Genomic DNA, 24,608 nt, shown 5'->3' with positions numbered 1-24,608 from the left:
ACGTCAGAAGGTTCACACCTACTCCTTTGAGACTTTAAAAAAAATCTAACTCCAAAACTTTTATTTTGAATTTTGTTACATGAAAAAAGAAAACCAAATCATCAAAAACAAACAATAAGGAAGCACTGATTGAATTCTATTTATCTGATTTCACACTTTCCCTACTCATCTGAACTTTTACAGCGGTTTTTTATTTTTATTTTTGATGTGTCCTCATTTGAGCTAATTATAGTATTAATACATGCTAATTTATGTGTGACCTTTTATAAATACATCAGTTCTTTTCTGATGAATTGACATCTGCATTACAAATGAATGTACCTGACACAAAGCATAACTTTAATGAAGGTAGATGGCTAACAGGAGCTAAAAGGAAGAAGGGCCAGTAAAATCCAACTGCAATTATTTGAGCTGTAAACTATAGAGACAACTTGTGCTTTACTGTGGGGCTTATATGTTCAAGTAAAATGACTATGTGGCTCAAGGTAGGTCAGCTCAACCTTGTATCTACTTTATCCTCAGATGAGACTGGGACAGACGTGTGCCCACTTGGTGAATTTTAATGAAGAGACAACTAAAAGAAAGCGAAATATAACAGCAGGAGTCCTCTAAAGACGAGAGGTGTTGGTGTAAACAAGACAAGTTCAGGAGTGCTTCTAAACTTGGTGTATTAAATAGCCTCAAAAATAACTTGCATAATTAGGCGATGATGAACACAGGAGCAGAGAGGCAAGCAAGCAAAACTGTAAGAAGAAGGGAACAGAAATTGGTATCCTTATGCTGGCAGACCTATTGGGAGCAGTTGGCTTTTACAGGTAAACAGATGGCATGGCACAGCACAGCACACTGATGACCTGCCACCGCTGTCAGGTCAGCTACGTGATCTAGTGAGCCGCTGCAGTGTGCGGTTTCTCTAATTAACTGTACTTTCTGATCTGTGCTGGGGCTGGTGCGTTGCCAGTGTCATGCTAACATTCTCACAGCTGAGGAGAAATTGTCTTTAGAATTCACCACATCAACACATTTCATATCATGAAATGTCCAGAATTTATCAACTGGAATTTGGTGACTAATTGGTATCAGTGATTAACTTATGGCTTGTTAAATATTGAGGGACATTAAAAAAACAATCAAACAAAAAAACAACATTCAGTTGTGCTGCGTTCCCTCCTTAAAGCACAGTGTCATTTGAGACACTTAATTTATCAGTACTAAGAGAACTAATATTATATTTCCTTTTGTAAATAGGTTTATATTTTGTCCTTGTTAGCATGGTTGTGAAGTCGTTGTTTTTACCATGGTGGCTTTAGACAAGTCTGTTGACTAGTCAGATTCTGTGTTACTGACTTCTGACCATTAGAAGCTGCTTTAGCATGCAGTAATGGGTGTGTTTGCTGATTGCCCCTTGGTATTGCTTAAATTGTATTACATCAGATCCTCTTTTCCATCTAAGACATAGGTCATCAGTTAACTCGTACGTTGTCTCATAAAATGTTACCTGGTTAATACCGAACTCAGATTTTCAAACACTAACAGAGTCTGGGAGCTGAGCGTCAGACAGCAGAGAGCAGCTGTAGCTTTTAAAACCCCAAACGTTCAGGAGCAGCAGGACTCTTATTACACATGCTTTCAAAAACATTAAAAATAAAGTGATGAAGTGTATCGTGGCGCTCTCTGCTCGGTGTATAAATATGCTCGTGGTTAGTAAGCACTGACAGACAATGCTTTTGGACATCTATTCCACCTGACCAGCTGTTTCCAGTAGCAGCTGGACCAACTACAGTCAGAAAGTACATCTTTTACATAGATAGGTATTACCAATATATCAGTGCTGAACTGTTGTCCCTTCTAAAGATAATAGTAAATTAATGTGAAACACTGTAGCTTGTTTGCTCTGTTAAGTATTTTGGGTTTTGTTGGCGCAATCATAGAATAGCAGTTTTTAATGAAGTTTTTGGCTATTTGAGTTAAAGTAAACACGGCAGTGTTGAATTATATCTGAATGTCAGATTCTTAATGTACCCCGCTCTGAATTTTGCTGTAAATATCGCAGTAAACCTGTGGAAAAGTCGTCTGTTTGTCAATTTATTGATTTAATAATTACCATGTCTAATTGAGAAAATGGTGTAAATTAGCATCCTTAGGATACATTACTAAACTAAATTCACTGTAGTCTATACAATTTGTTTCATTTTGCATCTACAGCTCAAGTAGCCAACAGCAGGCCTGTCTTCCTCCCCTTATTTTTCTATTTTAACACAGTGTCGTCATTGTTGAGACATTGCAGTTGTAATGTTAGCTCATAATGGACAGAGGCCGTGACATTTGTGCTTTTAGTGAATTGTGTGATGATGGGTACTCGTCTAGAGGTGAGTGATTTGGCCAGTGGATAAGATGATTTGGGGAACAATTGACATTCAGAATAGAGCAGGGCGATATGGCCAAAAATATTTATCACGATATATATTTGAAAATTTGCGATAACGATATAACTGACGATATAATTGATGCCAGACAAAATACAACTCCACAACATTACTAGCGCAAAAAGACAACCTTCCTTTTATTTTCACTTAAACAAGAAGCTGGTTTTTATGTACATTAAAGCTTTATAAAAATGTAACAGTGCAAATGCAAATTCCTTGCTGAAAGTTTAACCAAAAGGCATTTCCAGTAGAAATGGGCTGACATATCCTGAGCATAACCATGTATAATATCCACTGAAGTTAAAAAGAGGTGCTTTGCAACATTAAACTGCAGTGTGCAGTACGTATTTTTCGGACCATAAGGTGCACGGGATTATAAGGCACATTAAGCGAAACAAAGCAGTCAGATAAATCAAACTTTATTAAACTCATTCTTCTTGCTTCCTCCACTTCTGTACCATTGATTCATTAATGTTGAATTCTCTGGCAGCTGCTCTATTCCCATGTTGTTGCAGTATATTAATGACTAACCTTCTATTGTGGATGGATTATCTCAGTTGTTCTCCTGACTGAAGTTTGGTCCGTTTACAGCATCCTGCCATGCGATTGCATTTGTCTCTAACTATCAGGCACGTTAACTTTTATAAGTGGAAAAGTGTTAGTGTTCGTCCTCCAGCTTCACTGTTTATGTTATGCTAACATAGCTGTGTCGCTAGCGATCACGTAGCACATCATTATATACCAGCTAGCCCAACTTCAGTAACCCTACAAACGTCACTGCTGTTTAGTTTCCTGTCTTCATTTATGTTGGAAGTGATAGCAGAGCTGTACGTTTGAATTTTTCAGAAATCTCTCAGTCAGAACATGCTATATCATGCTTGGGTAACTAGCGAAACTAGCGAGCTAACTTCCGCTAGCTTCCTGCTAACTTCTAACTCCGTTAAATGTAATAAATTTTGTTTTCATGGATGCCTGGAAGTTAAACTTCATAGTTACACCTGGTAAAGCAGCAATGCTGATCGTTTTATTAAAGATGAAAGAATTTAGACAGTTTTTAACTCTCAGTGATGCTGCAGTGTTCGTTTGACCTGAAGTATACGGAGTTTAGGACCCAGATTACTCCCAGATTTAAGAGCATCTTAGTCCGACAAATACGACAATAACGACGGCCGCTTGCATGTTCTGCAAAAAAATGTGCTTTGTCGTGTATCTGACGGACAAACACCAAACCAGTTCCACATCACTGAAGTTGCACCATTTTTACAAACCAATTCTGGTTCATTTGTTTCACTCAACAATCGGCCATGTGCGTATGAACACAAAGGCACTGCGCATGCGCGTTTTACTCATATTCTATCGCGATATTTCATTTTCCTATCGTTGCCTAACATTATACCGGTATTACCGTGAACGGTATAATATGGCCCAGCCCTAATTCAGAATCTGAATTACAATTCTCCTCACAGACTTAGTTGAACTCATGATCACATAATTGTAATGTGATCATGTTGTCTTCATATATATCTATGTAAACTTTATGCCCTGATTTTGTTCTAAAAGTTTTGGAAGTTACTGTAATTTTGTTTTTCATGCATGGACATGGGTTATTGTTCTTTGGAAGTATTTTCTGTAAGGAAAGTTCTGTAGGCATGAATGTACCCCTGCACCATGTTGACAGGAAGGTCATGCTGTGGGCAGGAGCAAAAATTATAGCCACCTAAAAGACATCACTATCGGTTTGCATGTATGATGTATTAAGAAGCTTTTATCCTCTTAACCTGCTGGTTGATGGTTAAGTCAAAGCTGGTACATTTCAGAAGTTTGCGACTATAATATTTCAAATAGGCTACTTCAGACCTGAACTAAGTTGCCATCCAAACTAAATAAAAAAAAAAATCAAAGAAAACAGGGCAGCATTAGGGCAGGGCAATATGGCCAAAAATATTTATCATGATATATATTTGAAAATTTGCGATAACGATATAATTGACGCGTGACAAAATACTTTACAACTCCACAACTTTATTAGTGCAAACCCCCCCCCCCCCCCCATCAATGTATTTTCACTTAAACAAGCAGCTGTTTTTTATGTGCATTAAAGTTATATAAAATTTTAACAGTGCAAATGCAAATTCCTTGCTGACAATTTAACCAAAAGGCATTTCCAGTGGAAATTGGCCGACATATCCTGAGCATAACCATGTTTAATATCCACGAAACTTAAAAAGAGGTTATACACACACAATGCGGTAATATTATGTTGAAGCACAGTACGTATCACTCCGCGAGGCTCCTGACTATGGTAGCCGCAGTGCTCCGACAATCCATCAAGCGGTGCGGCTTCGTAGCTTAGCAAAGTCGTACTAAAATATTTTTGACAGATTTTTGAGCGCCGTGTACCACATAAAATCAGTTTGGTAATAACGATGGCCCGCTTGCATGCTCTGCCAAAAAAAATGTGCTTCGGTGTGTATCTGACGGACGAAAGCCAAACCTGTTCCGCACCACTGAAGCATGGTGTCATTTTTGTGCCTCTATTCTAATGAAAACATTAGAGCATTTATGCAAATATGTGATGTCTTGATAAATCTAGCAATTATTTGAAGTTTACATAGCACCATTCTCGCATGAAAATATCTTAAAAGTTTATTTTGTGACCCAGAAAGAGTAATATTTCAAACTCCGCCACTCTGTGTTGCTCCGCCACTGCCTCCTTTGAGTTTTGGACGAAATGGATTCTGGGATATTGCATTTCGTCATTTCGAGCTGATTGGAGACCAAAACAGCCAATCAGATTTTTTTTTGCATCCATATCTGTGATTGGCTGGTTTTGTGGCACAAATATAATGGTGCACAGAAAAAGTTGAACGTGCACGGGCAGTAATGTTGAGAACGCAAGCAACACATTGCGAGCAAGTGCAAATGCAAAAACTGAGCGAGAGGGGCTGCTATTGTAAAAAAGACTTTTTTTTTTTTTTTTTTTTGCATGCAGCAATGAATTTTGTTCACTCAAATTTAGCTTTTCTTCGCTCAAAATAAATTTCTCCTCAAAATACAACACTTGCACCTGCAATTTTTTTTTTTACGTGCGCTCAGAATAGTGGCACAAAAATATCACCATACTGAAGTTGCACCATTTTTATAAACCAATTCTGGTTCATCTGTTTCATTCAATGATCTGCTTTCGCCCTTTGCATTCTCTGTCGCCGCCATACTTTTTTCTGCCATGTGTGTATGAAAACAACGGCACTGCGCATGCGCGTTTTTACCCAAATTCTATCGCGATATTTCATTTTCTTATCATTGCCTAACATTATACTGGTATTACTGTGAATGGTATGATATGGCCCAGCTCTAGGCAGCATGTCCTTTTTTTTTTTTTTTTTTTTTTGTCAAGAGACTAGAATATGTTTAAAAGGGTTCCTTCTTTCACTGTTGCCACACATACAGTTTATCATCAACTTAACCATCACTTTATTTATTATTGATCCAGTTCTGTGTCCTTTCTTGAAGCAGGAAAGCAATGAGAGTGAGGGGGCTGTTTGAATCAGAGGGTTAAGAAATCTTTTATGTAATGCAATATCAGACAGTAGATCAGTATGAAAAACACTCTCAATCTTAATTTGACTAAAAAATCAATATATTTTTAAGGAACGCATATATTGCCATCCCTAGTTTTAGCATCATTACAGGTTTAACAATGCTTACTCGATATATCTGTATTAGAGTATAATTAGTGATGTTGTTGAATTATTCCAGTAAATATTAGAAACTAAATAATAAATATATTTGCTACACACTACTCTTCATCTTGCAGTGAATGACTTCACTCACTCTGCAAGCTACAATCAGCCTGATGTAATTTATTTCACGACAGATTCTATATGGCTCCTCTGACAAGCAGGTCATATGCCAAATTAAGATCATCGTATCACCAACCACTAACCTCATCTGGTATGCGTACAGAGATCTTGTTTGGGGTGTGTCTGTCTTGTTTTCAGGCCATGGACTGTGGTATATGGTATTTGATATTTATTTGGCAAAACTAGCCCTTGGGACTAAAGAAGGGATTAGAAACACTGCAGAGGATGATGTCTGGTGATCTAGGGAAATGAGTATTCACTAGCTGGATGGCTGAATGAATGGCAGTGTTTCCTTCCTGCTGGTTATTCTTGAGTGCACAAGCCACATTGTAAGAGACCACCACTTTGCACTGGCCTAAGATAGACAGCCTGGCAAGTTGACTGGCTGGATGCCTGACTTCTGGGTTTGGCTGGCTGGCAGTACTCAAGAAGCCAACAGTGTTGTGGTGTTGGCAGCCCAGAAATACAGCTGTTATTAAGTCTGGCTCAGGCAAATAGAGCCATTTGTGTAGATCACAGAGGACATCGGTCACCATCTGGACACATCCAGTAGTTGGTTAGCAGTAGTCAGACTTTATAATATATACTAGACCATTATGTTCTAATATCCCAAAGTAGCACTGTAAAATCTAATAGCGTGTGCAAGCAAACCCTTACTTATAACCAGCCCAGTTCTCGAAAGCTGTTTCTAATGTTGCTCATCAGTTGTCATGTAATTTTCTTTTTGTTTTTAGTTTCCCCTCTTGGCCCATCTATCACAATTAGCTATTCCACAGCCTGTGCCTCAGTCATGGGAACTGCTTAAGCCTGTACTGGTCTACAGTCTACACTTTTGAAGAGTGGGCAGTTTATGTCCTAGGTGGCTAATCATTTCGTCAACAAAGCTTTGAATTGTACATTTCTAATACAACAAAATGCTTATGGGTTTTAACTTCACAGTTTTGAGTAGTGCTCTGTTTTGATCAAAGCAGTAATTAGTGGGATTGTTGCAACAATCCCAGTACATGCTATTATTAAAAGATGCAGTGTTTCTAATCCCTCCTTTAGTTTGACTTCATTCTTTTGTTTTTTGGATGTCAGTGTAATTAACATTAAATGAATATAACTGATTAAGTGGTGTGTGTGTGCTTCTAAAAGACAAGTTATAAAGAACACACTTAAGTAAATGTCATAACACAAGACACTAACTTTGGAGCACAGTGCAAGCACATTGGGGGACAAATGTGTTTGTAATACTGCTCAATTTACCAAAGAATCTGTGTTTAGATATTTTTTTTAATTGGAAATGTATCTGTTTTGCTGTCAAATAGAAGCACACTCTGACAAAGGATTCCTTGAATAACTTGCGACAGTCACATACTCATTCATGAGTCCTCTATAAGCTTTTTAAAGACTAGACACTGCATTTTAAATGATGTGTAATTATGTGGTTTTTCACTTGGTGTGAAAATAAGCAGCCAGAAAAAGATTTGGTTTTGTCCACACAACATCCTGATATTAAGTAGTACTGCAAATCCACTCCCACTACACCATTCCATCCATACAGTTTATTTCCCTGAATGTTGACAAGATTACATAAGAACTGGCAAAGTGAAACTGAAGAAACATCATGCAGAGGTGGAGCATGGGCAAAGGAAGAACCCATGACATTTTCTTGATGATCTGGATCTCTTTCTTTAATGTTGTGAGACAGAACATTATCAGAGTGCACGCTCTTCAAGTGACCCCGTAGTGTGTGTGTTTTTTTTTGTGTCCCTCAGTTGTTTGCGGCACATGTACACAACCCAGTGCAGCACTGTCAATATCACCCTGGGGAGATTGCATTAAATATTACATCTCCTCTTCCTCCACCTGTCTATAATTGTCAGCTTGTCACTTCCACTTAGACTGTGGCAAATTTGAATTTCATCCCATGATCACACAGAAAGTCTTAAGAATAACTTCTGAGGAAGCATAACTCAGTTTTTAGACTGAAGTGATTATGAAGTGGTTTAAGGGGCAATAGAAATCGTTGCTGCTCCACTCTGCTCTCATATTGTACAGAACAGAAAATAATAGATAGTGGGCAAAAGCAAACAGGTTTTTATAGCATTTCTAAAATGCTAAACTGTGAAAACTAGCTGGATAAAACTTTTTGCAAATGTCTTAATTTTTTCAGTTGCTATCTCTGTGGAAAGGTGAAGATGCAAGGAGCTGAGGTAGTGAAAGTGGATGAGTTTAAATACCTGGGGTCAACCAGCCAAAGCAAAGGACAGTGCAGTGTAAGGAGGGCACGAAGGGAGTGCAGGCAGGGTGGAGCGGGTGGAGACAAGTGGCATAAGTACTTTGTTACTAAAGGATGGCAGCAAGCGTGAAAGGAAGGATTTAGAAGGTGGTAGCGAAACCCGCTCTGATATATTGTTTGAAAATGGTGGCACTCACAAAAGGCAGGAGGTGGAGCTGTAGGTGGCACAGTTGAAGATGCTAAGATTGGGACTGCCCAGGAGAGACGGGATTAGAAATGAGTACATCCGAGGGACAGCTGAGGTTGAGCGGTTTGGAAACAAATGTAGAGGCGAGGCTGAGATGTTTTGGACATATGCAGAGGGGGGATAGCGGATATATTGAAAGCATGTTGAAGATGGAGCTTTTGGGCAGGAGGAAAAGAGGAAGACCACAGAGAAGATTCATGGATTGGTGTGACAGAAGATGATGTCAGGGATAGGGTGAGATGTTGGCAGATGATCCAGTGTCACGACCCCCAAAGGGAGAAGCCGAAAGACGGAGCCATTTCCTTTTATCACACTCAACTGTGACTTGCTGTGGGGAACAAAATATAATTGGAGCATACCTGAAGATGATCTAATGTCTCTGGAAGGCTTCAGTGTGAGCTATAGCATTTTGAATGGATTCACTTGAGAGACCTATGTCCTGTAAATTTACTGTGAGCTAGTTTGAGCAATGTCAGCAATATTTAAAATAACATTGATGCACAAAGCTTTGAGTGTTTAATTTCTTTTTGGCTGATGGGTGTACAATGACCTTTTACTGTGCATAATGTGCATCTGACAGAAAAGGGCAGTTACTATCTGCTGGGGCCTACTTACTTATTCTGGAAATCTGTTCTTGTGTCTGTGAGCTAGAGCTGGGCGATAGAACGATAACGATATGTATCGCGATATAACTTTTACTCGATAGAGAAATTAAGCTATCGCGATAGACTTCGCCGCTCTTGTCCTCAAAAAAAAAAAGAAAAAAAAGAAAAAAAAAAGGTCAGCCAATCCAAATTAAATAGCGCAGAGCCGAACCAATCACAGCCGCAGCGTCACGTCGCGTGACTTGTTACGTACAGCACAAGTGCCAAGCCGCACGTGTGTTTGTTTGGGAAGCAGCCAGCGGGTAATGGAGCCAGCGCGTAATGGAGGAAATGAGTGTGCCGACTAGAAAAATCAACCGAGCGTGACCGAAGAGAAAACAGATGATGGTTGCAATGCCGGAGAGATTGTCGAACGGAAGAGCCATAGAAGTTCCGTAGTGTGAAGGTATTTCGGCTATTTCAAGTCTGACAAAAAACAGAGTAGCGTGCACTGTAAATTGTGCCGAAAGCAAGTCTGGAAATACAATAAACTGGTGCATGCGTCACACTGTGCGCCACGTTATTGTTTCGGTGAAATGAATTTCTACAATACTGTTACTGTTAATTCTACTCTCTGCAGTGTTTAAATGCTTACATATACACACAGTTACTGTCCCTCCACACATACGACTCGGTTCTGCTTCTGTGCCCCAGCTTTGTTTACTTTTTCCCACCGAGGCTTCTAGACTTCTGATTGGCCAACATTTCTGCACGGTTAGGAATCTAGCGCCACCTGCTGCTTTGGCATGTTCATAGCAGCGTTTTCCTTCATTTCTGCCTTTATGTGTGGACGGGATTATTTTTTAAAACGAAAACGGAAAATCTCCGTTTTCAAAAATACCCATGTACGTGTGGACGTAGCCTCAGTCTCTGACTGGAAGCGCTAATTCGTCATTCGGCTTTTGTCAGACTAAAGTAACTGTTAAAACTGTTTGAAAAGCTCAGCTATACAACAAGGAGAGATTGAGAATTTCCTTTTAGTTCTCAGTTTATTTGATATTGACAAAAGTTAGTCAGTTTTGTCTGTTCTTCTGTAAAACAAACTAAGATTTATTTTTAGAATTAATATTTTGTTTCTAAGTGGAATTGACAATTTAGTCTGTTTCGTTTGTTCTATTTTGAAACTTAAACGCTTTAGCGGCTGCCTTTTGTGTAGTTTGCAATATTTGCCTTTATCTATCTGAAAAAGTCTCATGTTCCTTAAGTACATCTACCCTGTTGAACTTATTATGGGAAATAAATATTTAAATAAAAACAAGCTGCTGATTATTTCACATTTTACTTGTGAGCAACGGCACATTTAAATCTTACAAATATAGTTATTTGGCTTATATCGTGATAGATATCGTTATCGCCTGAAATGAAAAAAACATATCGTGATATGAAAAAATCTCATATCGCCCAGCTCTACTGTGAGCTCAGTCTGTTTAGGTCAAGGTTCAGCTCCAACAGACCTAGTAGTTAGTCACTGCTTTCATGTGAATGGAGACAGTCAAGGACGTCATGCCCAAAGTGCACATTTAAACAAACTGTGTGAATGAATCACATTCTAATAATTTTGTGTTAAGCTGGTGTCCCCCTGTGTGTTTGCTGTGTCTGCAATTGAGCTGTGTTGTTTAGGCTATATGTAACCCACGATGCTGCTCTTTGTGTGTCTGTGTGTGTCGTTTTTGTCTTTACAAGAATACCCAATGATAAATACATTGAGCTTTGTAATTGGGGATAGACGAGGGTCGTGAGAGAGAAAAGAAGCGAAAAAAAAAATATGGGGGTGTTGAGGGATATGGCTGCTTTTCTCTTGGTGACAGAGCTTGTTGCCATGGAGCTGGTCCTCCCATTGGTGGAAGTCTGGTCCAATCACTTAACAGTGCAGATTGTTTCATCATTGAGAAGTTTTTCCTCTCTTCCTGTCTCGGTAGCCACCCCTTGCTCCTCCATCCTTCATTCTTTTCCCCCCCCTCTCCCATCTCTTACATCCTCTTGCACTGCTTCTCACACTAAAAGAAGCTGATATGTTACATAAGGTTTATAATGAGTGCAGTAGCTGCCACCCAGTTTCATTTTGACACAGTTATTCATTTAACATCAGCGGCTCAAGTGTGGGAGGCAGAATCTTTCATAAATCTCTTCACGGTGCTTGAGGAGACAAGATAACTCTAAAATCCAATATACATCTTCTTGAGGGCAGCTAAGAAATGTGATTATTTCAAATCACGTTTCTGATTGCCCAGAAGGGTTAAACACCGTGAAGTGCCTAGCTGTTGGACAGATTTTTTTTTCCTTATTTTTTTTATTAGTTGCTAATGCTTCAGTAATGCTGTGTCTAAAATATTAGATTTAGCAGAATTTGAGTTTGTTCCCATTTTGCACAAAGTTTCAGGAATATTTCAGTTGTAAAACATGATGAATGCTCATGACATTTTCTCATTTTAGTAGTGTTGTCTTCGGCAGATAGACAAATAGATATTTGTCTGTTATACATTGCAAAACAAAAGAATGCCCCATTTTCTTATTGGAAACAGAGGTGGGTCATCTGTGTGTTTGCTTCCTCACATATTTGTAACTGAAAAGTAGCTTTTGGGCCTGCAATGTGTAAACACTAGTGGTGCAACGGATCGGATCACGGTTTTAAGTCACGGATCGGATCAATTTTCGGATCAGCAAAAAACGAAAAAAGACAAAAATTTAACATTTACTTATTCAGTTATTGAAGTATTTTTTGCCTGTTAAAAACATTCAACTCAAGACTCATTCCACGCAATTATTAAAAAAAAATTATGGTTCAATATAGGGCAGTATAGGGCTTTGTATCTACCACTCAATTCAATTTTATTTTATTTATAAAGCGCCAAATCACAAAAACAGTCGCCTCAAGGCGCTTTATATTGTAAGGTAGACCCTACAATAATACATACCGAGGATTATATCGCACTCCACTGTGATATAATGAAGTGTCACGGTCCCATAGCTTTCCATTGCCCTGGAGCTCCACCCATTTGTAGTAGTTAGGGCAACAGAAGATGCCTGGGACAGTTCAGCCATAACTTTAAACTTTTCCTGCTCATACATGCTTCGGGAGTTCGGCCTCCCGTCTGCAGCTAAACACCCCAATAGCTTTTGTAATAGCTTTAGCCCGGTCGGACTGGGCAGCAAAGGGCTGCTTAAATACCGAAAACTCCTCTGCTCCTCCACTTCGACCGCTAGCGCTGGCCATAACGATCGCTTGACAGACCCACCATGCGCACCATACACATACTTTTTTCTTCTTTTTCGAATCTTTGGATCACGTGCGTGCCGAACCGTGGAGTGGGATCGGTTCGGATTACGGATCAACCGTGATCCGTTGCACCTCTAGTAAACCCTGTTCAACACTGGTGTTGATACACCTTTTGATTGATATTTAAATATGCATATCAGGTGTACAAGGTCTCTGTTTTTCTGCTTCATCGCTAACATAGACCCCAAGCAGTTATCCCTTTTGCCACAAAATAAAGAAATAAAATGCATTATTTTGAATGAGACAGCATGGTTACGATTATTTTGGTCATTGTTGTAATTTCATATATTTTACATGATTATTTAAGTTAACAAACATCATGCAGTCCTTGAAACATGCCTCTTTATACATTTGATCTTTATACATAAATCAAATGAAAACAAGTCTTGAAGTGTATATGGTGGGGCAAACAGGGTTTTTCTACTAGGGAGTTGGCCCATAGAAGATGATGATTATGAATTCAACCCCAGCTCATTGCTGGTTCCTGCCAGCATGCAACTTTAACTATGGGAAATTTCAAGATACAGACAGGGGCAAATAGGGGCTTAGGCAGCAGCGGACTTGTGTACCTTGGTAGACTTGCATGGCAGCCTCGGGGGTAGTGATGGAGGCCTAATCTGACAGTTAGTTGGCACCACCAGTATAGGGGCTCAAGAGTTGGCTGGTCGCCTTGTAATCGGAAGGTTGCCGGTTCGAGCCCCGGTCGTTGTGTCCTTGGGCAAGAAAAATACTAAATTACTACCACACACCTTGACAGTGACCTCAAAAAGCCTTTTACTAATATCTTGTGATAAGGATAGCAGAACTGTTATTTTTAAATGGATATTTTAAATTTCATTTTTTTCTTATATTGATAATTTTTTAAATAAAAGTGGTTATTTCACAACTCTTATTTACTTGTTTAGTTTTGGCCCACATGGAATTCAATATTTTTCTTCATCACCCACATTCCTGCACTCTTGCCTTCATCAATAATGCATCCAGGATCAAGTTGCCCCCTCTCTCTCCACTGGCGTTTGTTCATTATGCAGAAAAGATAGTCGTTTATGTAGCTAACACATCTTTTATGCCATCACCCACTTTGTCCTTGTGTGTTTTATTTTGTTAAGTTTTTTTCTCTTTATATACGTTCTTTATGTTTTTCCACATGCAACAGTGGAAAAACGACTTATACATAGGGTATAAGTAGTGAGCCACAGAGAGATGGTTACGGAAAGGTATGTAGGTAGGTAGGTAACTAGGGAGGAAGAAGAGGGAAGGAGGGAGAGAATGAGTCATAGCTCGTCCTACAGGACTGAGTGGGCTGGCTGAGTGGAGGAGGATGGCGTCAGCACCAGGCTTGACAATTTAAGAAGACACATTAAAAGAGGAAGAAAAAGAGAGGCAGAGAGAACTAACATTTATTAGTGGGTGGAAGGAGAGAGAGGTATTGATAGGAGGGGTTGATGTGGAGGGGGTGGAAGGCAGGAAGGGGTATCCTCATAACACAGAGAGAAACGAGGGGGGGTGGCAAGGAGAAGAACGGAGAGAAACATAAATGGAAGAAGAGAAATCCTTTCTTCCGCTACATTCGACCATTTATGTTCCCCTCATTTGTGTTTGAGTGCTGACAGAATGCTTTTTTTCCCCTCTCTGTGTCCTTATCTCTAACCCATATAATGTTCTTAATCCCTTTCACGGAGCTTGTGGCTGAAAACTATATAGACAAATGACTTATCTACAGATATTTAAGTGAAGCAAATGTGCATGGACCGCTATTCTACAGTCCCGAGTGCTCTGCCAGCGCCCTCGTCCCCTCCCTATGTGAAATTGTGCAACCAACGCAAAGGGGAATCCTCTCTGACACAGACAAGCACTGCTACGCACACACTGCGAGGGCTGCTGATATATGATATGTGCAGGCACTGAGCTTGCACAAACTCTGCTTTTACTACACACACATCAGCCTCCACTCTGCGAAGACATAACCTTGCTGCCTTTTGTGAAATGGGTTCTCTCTGACGTCAAATGGGCGAGGCGTGCAGCTGAATACAGAGGAGATGAACTGGGTCGAAGCTGCCTGTGTACGTCTCCCACTGCTCTCTGTGGGTTTGTGTGTGCATGCTCACTCCTGTTTGCAGCGATCTGCGATTTCATTCACCTTCATCTTTCATTCAGCCTCTGCAGAGAAAATGGAGAGGCATTCTTGCTACGCATGCTTTCCCATTATGAAATTTGAAATGATGCAGTGAATGAACTAAAAACTAGTCCTAGGTAGCAGCTATTAAGTTACCCTGAGAAAATTATAGGAATATACTGTGATTGTTCTGTTTATTTACCCTCTGAAGATTCCAGTGTATTTCTTACTGTTCTTATTGTTATGGTTTTTTCCTGAGGTGTTTCATGTTTTTAACAGTTTACAAACCCCCTCCCCTAATATTATCATACTCGGCTGGAAATGTCCACACTGGACTGTTAGTACTCTACGTAATAGTTAGATATATTAGAAATGTATGTCTATTATTAACTACCATTCCACTTGTAAAACTGTGTTTTTCGTTGGGTTGACTGATTTATTTTTGTTGAGGACAAAGAATTTTAAACTGGCCCCAAGTCTCATTCTGTTAGGCATTTGTTGTGTCAGCCAGTCCGTAGCATTTGATATCAATAATCTTACTGCATTTATAACCGCCATGCAATTCCTTTCATTTCTCTGGCTTACCGGACTGCTAACTATTGCAGAGACCCTGACCCAGCCTGACCAGATGGAAGCTAAATTTGACAGTGAGCTCATACCTGCAGACAATATTTAGTCTGGCTAGCTTACTGTCTGCAGTGGTTATATGCATACTGTGTGTTTGTAATGGTGTGTGTTAGTTTTAAGGCAGTGTTTACCAGCCTTACTGCCTTTCTCTCTCACACACACATAAATGCGCACACCCGCCCCTCATTTCTGATTCAGGGATCCTTTCCAGTCTCAGCTTTTGATGTGGTAACCTAAACCAGTGGGCTGGGTAGCTTATCAGAATCAGAATCAGAATACTTTATTGATCCCTGGGGGAAATTATTTTTTGTTACAGTGCTCCATTTTAAACCAACATTAAGACAAGACAGACAATACACTAACTAAGAATAGTACAATATATACATATATATACATACATACATACATACATACATACATACATACATACATAAGTCACTCATAAATAAATAGTTGGAAAAGAAACATGTGTAGTTGTAGCAGCAAACAGTGTGTTAAGTGGATGCGTTGTACAGGGAGATGGCCACAGGCAGGAATGATTTCCTGTGTCGGTCAGTGGTGCTTTTCGGTAATCTCAGTCTCTCACTGAACGTGCTCCTGTGACTGACCAGCATGTCATGGAGTGGGTGGGAGGTGTTATCCAACATTGTCTTTATCTTGGACAGCATCCGCCTCTCCGACACCACCTTGAGGGAGTCCAGCTCCATCCCCACAACATTGCTGGCCTTACGGATTAGTTTATTAAGTCTGTTGGCATCTGCGACCCTCAGCTGAGACACATATGACCTATGTGTCTCAGCATGGACCCTGTCATCAGGGTCTGTGCTACTCTGCAAGACCAGTAATGTGCATGATGTGGGTCAAAGTGTCCTGCACTGCATCATGACAGCTGATGAGGATTGACTATATTTGTTATGTTGTCAGTGGGTGGGATTTGTGGACCTCGGGTAATGTCAGACATACACAAAATCTTACCTCTGCAATCAAACACAAGTAGTATGTGAGAGTGAATTGTGCAAAAGCAAAAAAGCTTGACAATAGCAAAAAAAGTGGCATAGGTTAGTAATGACCCCACTGTTAGCTTTCGGTAAAAATAAATAATCTGCTGCATTGCCCGTGTTTTTTGTTGTAAGGTATGGCATAGAAGATGGCATCTGGGACTGTAAAGTCTAGCATTGCATTGTGCAGTGAACTTTACAATATGACACAGATGGTAAAAACAATTTGTGGTTGTACCTGGCTTTGTGGAAACATGCTTTCGACATAATTTGCAGTGTATGCTTTTCTAACCACATTATTAGTTTGCACAGTGTTATTCTCATGGCTTTTCATGTTGCCTGTCAAAACATTGATGGACTGAGTTCTCTTGCCTTTATATTGACCATGTCTCATATTTATATTGAAGAAAAGTTATTTTGTGATTATTATCAGTTTTATTGGCTGCCCTAGCAGATAGCCAAAGTGAGATGTCAGCATCAGGCCCTCCACCACATTGACTGAACTGGGGCACAGGAAGGAAAGAGCAGTGCTGCTGCTGATAATGTAGTTGTTCAGTCTACAGTGTCCAACCCTTAATATATCATAATGTAATCGTGGTGTATACATTTTTGATAAAATGGTCCAAAACAACTAAGGCTCAATCTTTACAAAACCTGTTGTTGCCCTGTTGCTCATAGGAAGTTTATTTGATTGTTAGGGCTTTTTCCAGAATACTATAGGGCAGGGGTGTCCACCTCCAGGCCTCAAGGGCCGGTGTCCTGCAGGTTTTAGATGCGTCCTTGATCCAACACAGCTGATTTAAATGGCTAAATCACCTCCTCAACATGTCTTGAAGTTCTCCAGAGGCCTGGTAATGAACTAATCATGTGATTCAGGTGTGTTCACCCAGGGTGATATCTAAAACTTGCAGGACACCGGCCCTTGAGACCTTGCAGTATAAAGTGGCTTGAGGTGTCTGTTGTGATTTGGCAATATATAAGTAAACCTGAATTTATGTGAATTTAATATAGACCCACACACTATATAGTGATATTGCCCATTGTTTAGAGATGCCCCATTTAAAAAGCCAGGGGTTAATTGTTTAACAGTTTATTTTGAGGCTAGATGTTACAAATCAGGAGTGGTTTTGACTATGAAACCACACATTTATTGAGCCTGTGATGCCCTGGATATCCTTTCAAAATGTTTGGATGGCAGTAATTTACAAAATAGACTTAATGTTGTACTCACAATTCCCTGAAACTAGTGAGTTTTCCTCATAAACTCTTTAGGAAAGTTTTTTTTATTCAGGTCACAGGGTAAGGGAGCTTGAGGCTGTTTCCCTATAGATTGCTAACTAGTCTTTTTGCAACCACAGGTGTTGCCACTAAAACAGATTCAGGTTGAAGGAGATAACTTTTCTTTTGTTTACTGATTTAAGAGACCTTAAATTGGTTGTAATATCAGAGTGCTCTGTTCAATCATATAGGTGTGACTTTCATCCTTGCTAGCTAGGAGAATGAAGACACAACTTTCCCTTGTCATGTCTATACCAGGCTATACAGTTGGATAAAAATGAATGATAAATGCTGCTAGTGAATGTTTTGACATCATGTCCCAAGATGTTTTATCAAAATCAAAAGGAATATCGGTGTCATAATGCACATCGGTGGGAAAAGAAAAATAACAAGAAGAAAGATTCTGATAAATATGCAGCAGTCTGAAAGGTGTAGTCATGTTTATCATCATTTAGAGCAAGGAAAAGCACAGAGCAGGTTAAAGGCAACTGAAGAAGCCTCACTACTCACTTATCAATTCAGTAGCATTAATTTGATGTTTTACTACTTGATATCCTGTGACCTAGAAAAATGAGAAACCACTTTGTTGTCAGTGTAAGATTGCCTGAACTTGAGAAGGCGAAAATGGAACACTCGTAATGGCGTATCCGGGCTCTTGCTGTTTCTTTTTTTTTTTCTTGCTGTATTTTCTCTGCTACTGTCCTTCCATATCTCTCTCTGTACACTGAAATCCTTTTATTTATTTTTAATATCATTGTTTTTCTTCCTGTTTCACTGGTACTCCCTCAGCACAAATGGCACTAGTTCAGAATGACGTTATCATCTCCTTGGCAACCCCTTGGGCTAGTGTGTGTGTGCGTGCACGCGTGTAAGAAACTGGGAGGAGTGTTGATAGAGCAGAGATCATAAGCGAGGGATGGGCAGAGGAGGAGGGGATAGGTAAAGCCGGTTTATTCATAAGCACCCCACTACTGGCTCTGATTCACAATTTCTCCTGCAGCCCCTCCCTTACATTAAGCTTGCACAGTTTGCTCAGCCAGGAGATTTGAGACTGACGTTCGAAATGAATGAATATATTTGCTTGTGAATCAAAAATCTTTCACTCTCTTTGTGCAAAACTGCCCTGCAGAGTGCGGTCAAGCAGGAGCATGATATTATTCTTATATGATCAAGTCGGCCACATGTCGGCGTAGCTGAAGTTTTGTGTAAGCAGAATATGGCTGGGACCTGTGGGTGCCCTGGTCAGTGATGTAGTGTAATGCTGCTGATGACGACTTTGCTGTTACATTGCCTGGGTCTTTCCCACACTGGGAATCCCTGCCTCATTTTGAACACTGTATCTATTCTGTTCTACAGCATGGCACAGTGGTACAGGCATGGATGTACATGAATCAGTGCACGCAGTGCACATAATACAACAAGCGTACTTATTTTATTTATACAATTATATTAACAAAGCTGCACAACGTGCTGTTTTTACTCCTGTGTGATGGAGGAATATAGGACTATATGACCGTTTATTTGCTAGTGAGGCTGTGTTGCTGTTCTTGCATGACACCAGAATTTTAAAAAAGTACTGTTGGCACTGTTCAGGACCTTTTTTTTTAAACAGGCAGAAATTTTCAGTGTGCTAGACTCTGCCAGATGGTGTGTGTCTGCTACCTTTCTGCTGGGATGAATTGCAGAGGAGGAACACATTTTTAGCGCTTTCTCAGAAAGCACATCGTGAAACATGGAGCCCACACTGTAGAAACTAATTATAAGCAGTGACAAAGTCAACAATTTAGCAGTTTAAGGAAGATTAATCCTGCTTTAGCTGCTACTTTTTAAAACCTGCCTGCTGCTAGGTTTTGAGCTTTCAGCTGCTTTGTCCCCCTCCCTCTTAGAAATAGCAACAGCAGCAGCGATGAGTCACTCAGTGTGTGAAACATGACGTCATCCGTGTCTTCCTCTTCTGCTCTTGGTATACAGGACTCCTGACTGTAGGACAGACCATGCTGCTGCACTAAGCTGAAGAGCGAGAGAAGGAGAGAGAGGCCGCTGAGGACCCCTGAGGTGGTGGCCGGTCGTTTGGTGCCCCTCCCACTTGTCTGGCTGGCTGGCTGCTGCCTCTTCAATTCATCTGATTGCTGTAGATATCTTTTTTTTTTCCCCCCATGTGCATGTTGTTTTTCTAAGGTTATCCTAAAGGTGTGTCATTGAGAGCAGGTTTTGCACCTATGTTGGGAAATGTAGACCTTAAAATTAGTTACTAAAATTAGTTACTTCTGCATTTCTAGTTTTTTTTCATTTACAAACTGTGATTTATTTTTGTCTGATGTTTTTAAAAAAAACAAGAACCAAATAACCAAAAATAGCCTCCCTAATTTAAACCTAAAAAGTTTTTAGATGCTACTTTTTAAAGTTGCTGCTGTTAGGTTGAGCTTTCAGCTGCTGTGTTCCCCCACTCAACTCCACTTGAGTGTCACAAAGCGCAGTAAAATGTTACATTTATATATATGTATGTATATGTGTATTATGTATCATAATTTGGGGATTTTTCTCTCTCTTGTCCTTATAGCCCTTCCCCAGAGGCTAAGACTTGCTATGGACTGCACTTCGCCCCCTGCTGCAGCCCAGTCGAGTACACTACGTTAGTGGGTCCCCACATCTTTCCGTGTGGTTCCTGTCCAGACTCAGTGAACAGAGTCCAGCTCCGATCTGGTACCACCTACAGGTAAATGGTGTTAAAGTACATTCTCTCTGTCTTTTTTGGCTTTCCTTGCACAGTTTTTGCCAAGTGGGTAGCCATTCTATGCAGCGAGTGCAGAACTTCCCCTTCTTATATCTATCTTCTTTTTTTTTTTTTTTTTTCTCAGCCACTGCTGGGTCCTCCACCCAACCCCCTCCCCACTCCCACCCTCCCCCCTTTCCCCTAAAAAGATGTCAGTGAGCCTGACAACGGACATCCAGCAGGAGGGAGAGAGTGGGCCACTTATTGAGCCCTGCAGTCGAGGCAAGACCTCCCCTCAACCACAGGGCACCAAAGAAGGAACTGGAGAGAGCCTGGAGCCGGATGATAGCTCTCCACAGGATGCACAGGTAGGAGAAGTTGATCATACTGGTGATAGTAAGTTTGCATTTAGATGTTAAAAAAAGAAAAGAAAGGAAGTTGTATTCCACATAGTTCTAACGCATTTCCTCTCTTGAGAAGGACCATTGTTGAATTTCAGGGCTGGTAACAATACCCAGTAATCAGCTGTTTGTTTTGTTTTGTGACTAGTAAGCTAACCAATTATTGTTGGTGTTACGGATGTTACGGATGAGGTGGATTCAAGTCAGGAAATTCATATTATTATTATTTTTTTCAAATGAAGCTACCTTTACCTTCTATTTTATTGGCAAATATCTTATTGTGCTTGACAAACATTGTTGTCTTTTGAGTAACACATTACCAAAAATTTTATTCCTTATTTTGCTGCAGGTTTTTTAATCAACGAACAATAGCGTTATTATCCCACATGTTGTGTAGAAGCTTTGAGTTAGCCAGTAATATTTAAACCTCATTATGGTTTATACTGATGAATGCAGAACAATTTCTTACACACATGTTCATTTACTCCTCAACTTTATGTACCCTATTTAGTTTGTGTCTAATATACTGTAATTTAATTAATAAAATGATTCAATAAACTATTCTTTTAGAAGCGGGCTCCTAACCACAGCCATGGAAGGAAAAGGGCCAAGGTAAGTGTCTGTGGTTAGATTTTTTTTCTTTTTAAATAAATTTATTCAAGTTTATTCTTAATTCCTTGAAATAATCCCCGTGCTATTTTGTTTGTTTGTATAAGGCGACCTTCCATTATTAACACTGTAATCCTCTCAACTACAGAGGAGCACCTCCTTTATTGGCTTAAAATCTTAAGTCCAACTTTAAAAGTAGCTGTGTTAGACTGACCTCTGTAATGATAAGAGAAAAACAGATACAACCAGTTACATTTTACAACTAGATGTTGGTTTGCAGAGTAAAGGGAAAAAGAAAATCAGGTCAGCTGTTTCGTGAGTATGGCGACCAAATTGTACGTAGCATAGTAAAGTAACATTTTCATTCAGTTATGTTAGTAATGAGTTATGGATACTGTAGCTCTCTTAAACTGGCTTTACCTTACTTATATGTATGTGTAATTGATTTTGGACATTCGGACATTGATAAATATGACATACCAGTGTTTAGTCATTCTTGATTATGAGAGTTCAACCCAGTTATTGCGTTTTTGGAATGGTATTTTAGTATGACATACCTTGCTTAACTAGTTCCCAATGCTTTCATTAGATAATGGCTCTCATCATGTCACTTAAAGGTTTAATTTTCTCTGGGGTTTTAACTAACAAATGAAGTGTTGTCATTACATATGCTGTATTGAAGATTTGTGTTAGCCCTGTGCCATCTTGGGTCTTTCTTCATTAGCTAATATCATTGTCCTGAAGGCTCGAGAGACATTTATGCTGTTGTTTATGCGATAGAAAGCCTAACATCAGAATTTTGGCATGGTACACAACGATGTTAATGAAATTCAGAGTTTCCTTGTATCAAAATGCTAGGTGCTTGTATTTTACACATGGATAGATGTAATAGTATGTTGTTGTAGTAAATTATAGTTGGAAAGTCTGAGCATAAAATCTAAAATCTAGCTTAGAGCAAATCGCACTATTTCTGTGTTTAGAATATAAAATTGTAACACATTAGCCTTACAGATAATTTGTGTGGTAATCTTTCAGTCTAATGCCAAACTGAAGCTGGTACGAAGTCTTGCAGTGTGTGAAGAGTCCTCCGGTCCGTTTTCCAATGATGGACCACCAGAATCGGTAACGTGTTTTGTTTTATTTTTTGGTTGTTTTTTTTGGTTTTTTGTGGTTTGCAAGTCTGTTTTGACGGGATTTACAATGCTTAATAGGCAAAATTAGTAAATGCACAACCTGCAATTTGTGTAATAATGAAAAGCGGTTTTCTAGGATATCATCCAGCTTCACATCAGCTGTCCATCTGACAAAGAGGAGGAGAAGTCCTCGAAGGACGAGTATGAAAATGAAGAGGAGAAGAAGGACAAGACTCCCCGAAAGATGCTGTCACGTGGTAAGATGCAAACTCTCACTTCATAAAAGTATCTTTTCCTATCAACATCTTCCCTTAACTCTGTCTGATTATGCCCCCCCCCTCCCTTTTTGTTTTTTTAATAGACTCCAGTCAGGAATATACTGACTCCACAGGCATCGACGTTCACGAGTTTCTGGTCAACACACTGAAAAACAATCCCAGGTACGGGTCTGACGGATAAACATGTTGGTAATAAGACGAGCACAATAATAAATTACTTATTAAGTAAGATAAGTGCTATTGATTTATACCAATCAATTTATAAAATTGATTTTTCCCATTTTTTAACAGGCTCAAATAGTGCAGTTCTTTGTCCAAACTATGAAAATATGAAATAATATCAAACTTGATAGCAATGATTTTATTTAAATTGCATTTTTTTTTATTGTAAAATCAAATATCATTTGTTTTTGACTAGTTGTTAAAAAAAATCTGCACTCTCTAAATATCTTCATTTTCATCCTGAAAAATTGGATGTTGTGTCATGAGATACGATCTACGCCTGTACAGGCTTCTGTACATGAATTTTACTTTTTTAGATATCTGAAAAACAGCAAATTTTGGTGTCCTGAATTTTGAGAACACTTTTTTTTTTTGTTGTGTGTGTGTGTGTGTGTGTGTGTGTGTGTGTGTAATGACATGTCAGTAGTATACTTGCTCCACTATTCAGCGTCTTGCTCACCTCTCTGATCTGTCCCTCACTCGCTTTCCCTCTATGGCTCACCAGGGATCGAATGATGCTGCTTAAACTGGAACAAGATATCCTGGAGTTCATTAATGACGACAAGTAAGCCACGTTCTTCATATCACTCACATGTTTTTAAATTTAGCCCTCCCACCTTCAGTTCTTATTATTTATAGTGTGCTGAGGAAATGAGAGAATTATGTTAAGTTGTAGTTGTGTATTCTGTAATTAAGAATACTATTTGTGTATCCTAACAGTTTGAAAATCTATCTTTATCCTTTATAAATATTGTTTTTCAAATGTCCTAAATAATCAGAGAATTAAAACCCAGCTGTGGGTAATTTGCTCTGTTGAAATAACCTGCTTCATGCATTTTTATCTCTGTTTCAGTAACCAGTATAAGAAGTTTCCACAAATGACTTCTTATCATCGTATGCTGCTGCACCGTGTGGCTGCCTACTTTGGCATGGACCATAATGTGGATCAGACGGGAAAGGCTGTCATCATCAACAAGACGGGCAACACACGCATGTGAGTGTAGTTTGTCTTTGGCTCAGATTTCAACTAGTCTGGTTAGTTAGAACGTCAAATTAATGCTCAAAGTTCAATCCTGTTCCAAGACAAAACACAAGAGGCAATGTATGTGATATCAGCAAGAGTACACAAAAACTTTATTTTAGATTTAATTACTGTTCATTAAATAAGTTCAAATTAGGACATTGGCTGTGGTGGAAAAAACACTCAGCACACAAGTTTGACTCCCTGCATGTATCGCACCCCCCCCAAAAAAATCTAATAGATTTTTATCAGTTTTATTTAACTCTGTACCATTGTTTCAACTAAGAAAGAAGTACATTTTTAATATAAATAATACTTGTATTGAGGTATCGATTGTGCCAGCAGCAGTTTCACCTTAGATCAGCGGTCCCCAACCTTTTTGGCGCCACGGACCGGTTTATGCCCGACAATATTTTCACAAGCCGGCCTTTAAGGTGTCGTGGATAAATACAACAAAATAAAACTAGTACCGGTACCGAAAAAAAAGATTTATTCATAACACACGTGAAAAGACCCAGGAAAACAGAGTTA

General features: G+C 39.4%; 1 protein-coding gene across 1 annotated transcript in view; it reads left to right on the top strand.

Annotated features, from left to right (window-relative positions):
• The window catches only part of r3hdm2 (R3H domain containing 2), a 61,293-nt gene that overhangs the window by 10,716 nt on the left and 25,969 nt on the right, over positions 1-24,608 (top strand). The window contains exons 3-11 of the mRNA XM_085353500.1: positions 19,672-19,831; positions 20,261-20,416; positions 20,559-20,781; positions 21,385-21,426; positions 22,459-22,545; positions 22,693-22,813; positions 22,918-22,996; positions 23,562-23,621; positions 23,910-24,050. Of these exons, the coding sequence (XP_085209626.1) occupies positions 20,623-20,781; positions 21,385-21,426; positions 22,459-22,545; positions 22,693-22,813; positions 22,918-22,996; positions 23,562-23,621; positions 23,910-24,050 (689 nt within the window). The 5' untranslated portion in view covers positions 19,672-19,831; positions 20,261-20,416; positions 20,559-20,622. The remainder of the gene's footprint in view (positions 1-19,671; positions 19,832-20,260; positions 20,417-20,558; positions 20,782-21,384; positions 21,427-22,458; positions 22,546-22,692; positions 22,814-22,917; positions 22,997-23,561; positions 23,622-23,909; positions 24,051-24,608) is intronic.

This window comes from Diplotaxodon limnothrissa, linkage group LG5 (genome assembly GCF_057381915.1).
Source record: "Diplotaxodon limnothrissa isolate DT_005_m linkage group LG5, D_limnothrissa_male_GT1.1, whole genome shotgun sequence".
NCBI classification, from domain to species: Eukaryota; Metazoa; Chordata; class Actinopteri; order Cichliformes; family Cichlidae; genus Diplotaxodon; species Diplotaxodon limnothrissa.
Note: the sequence above shows the minus strand (reverse complement) of the source record. Positions and strands in the feature narration are given on the sequence as shown.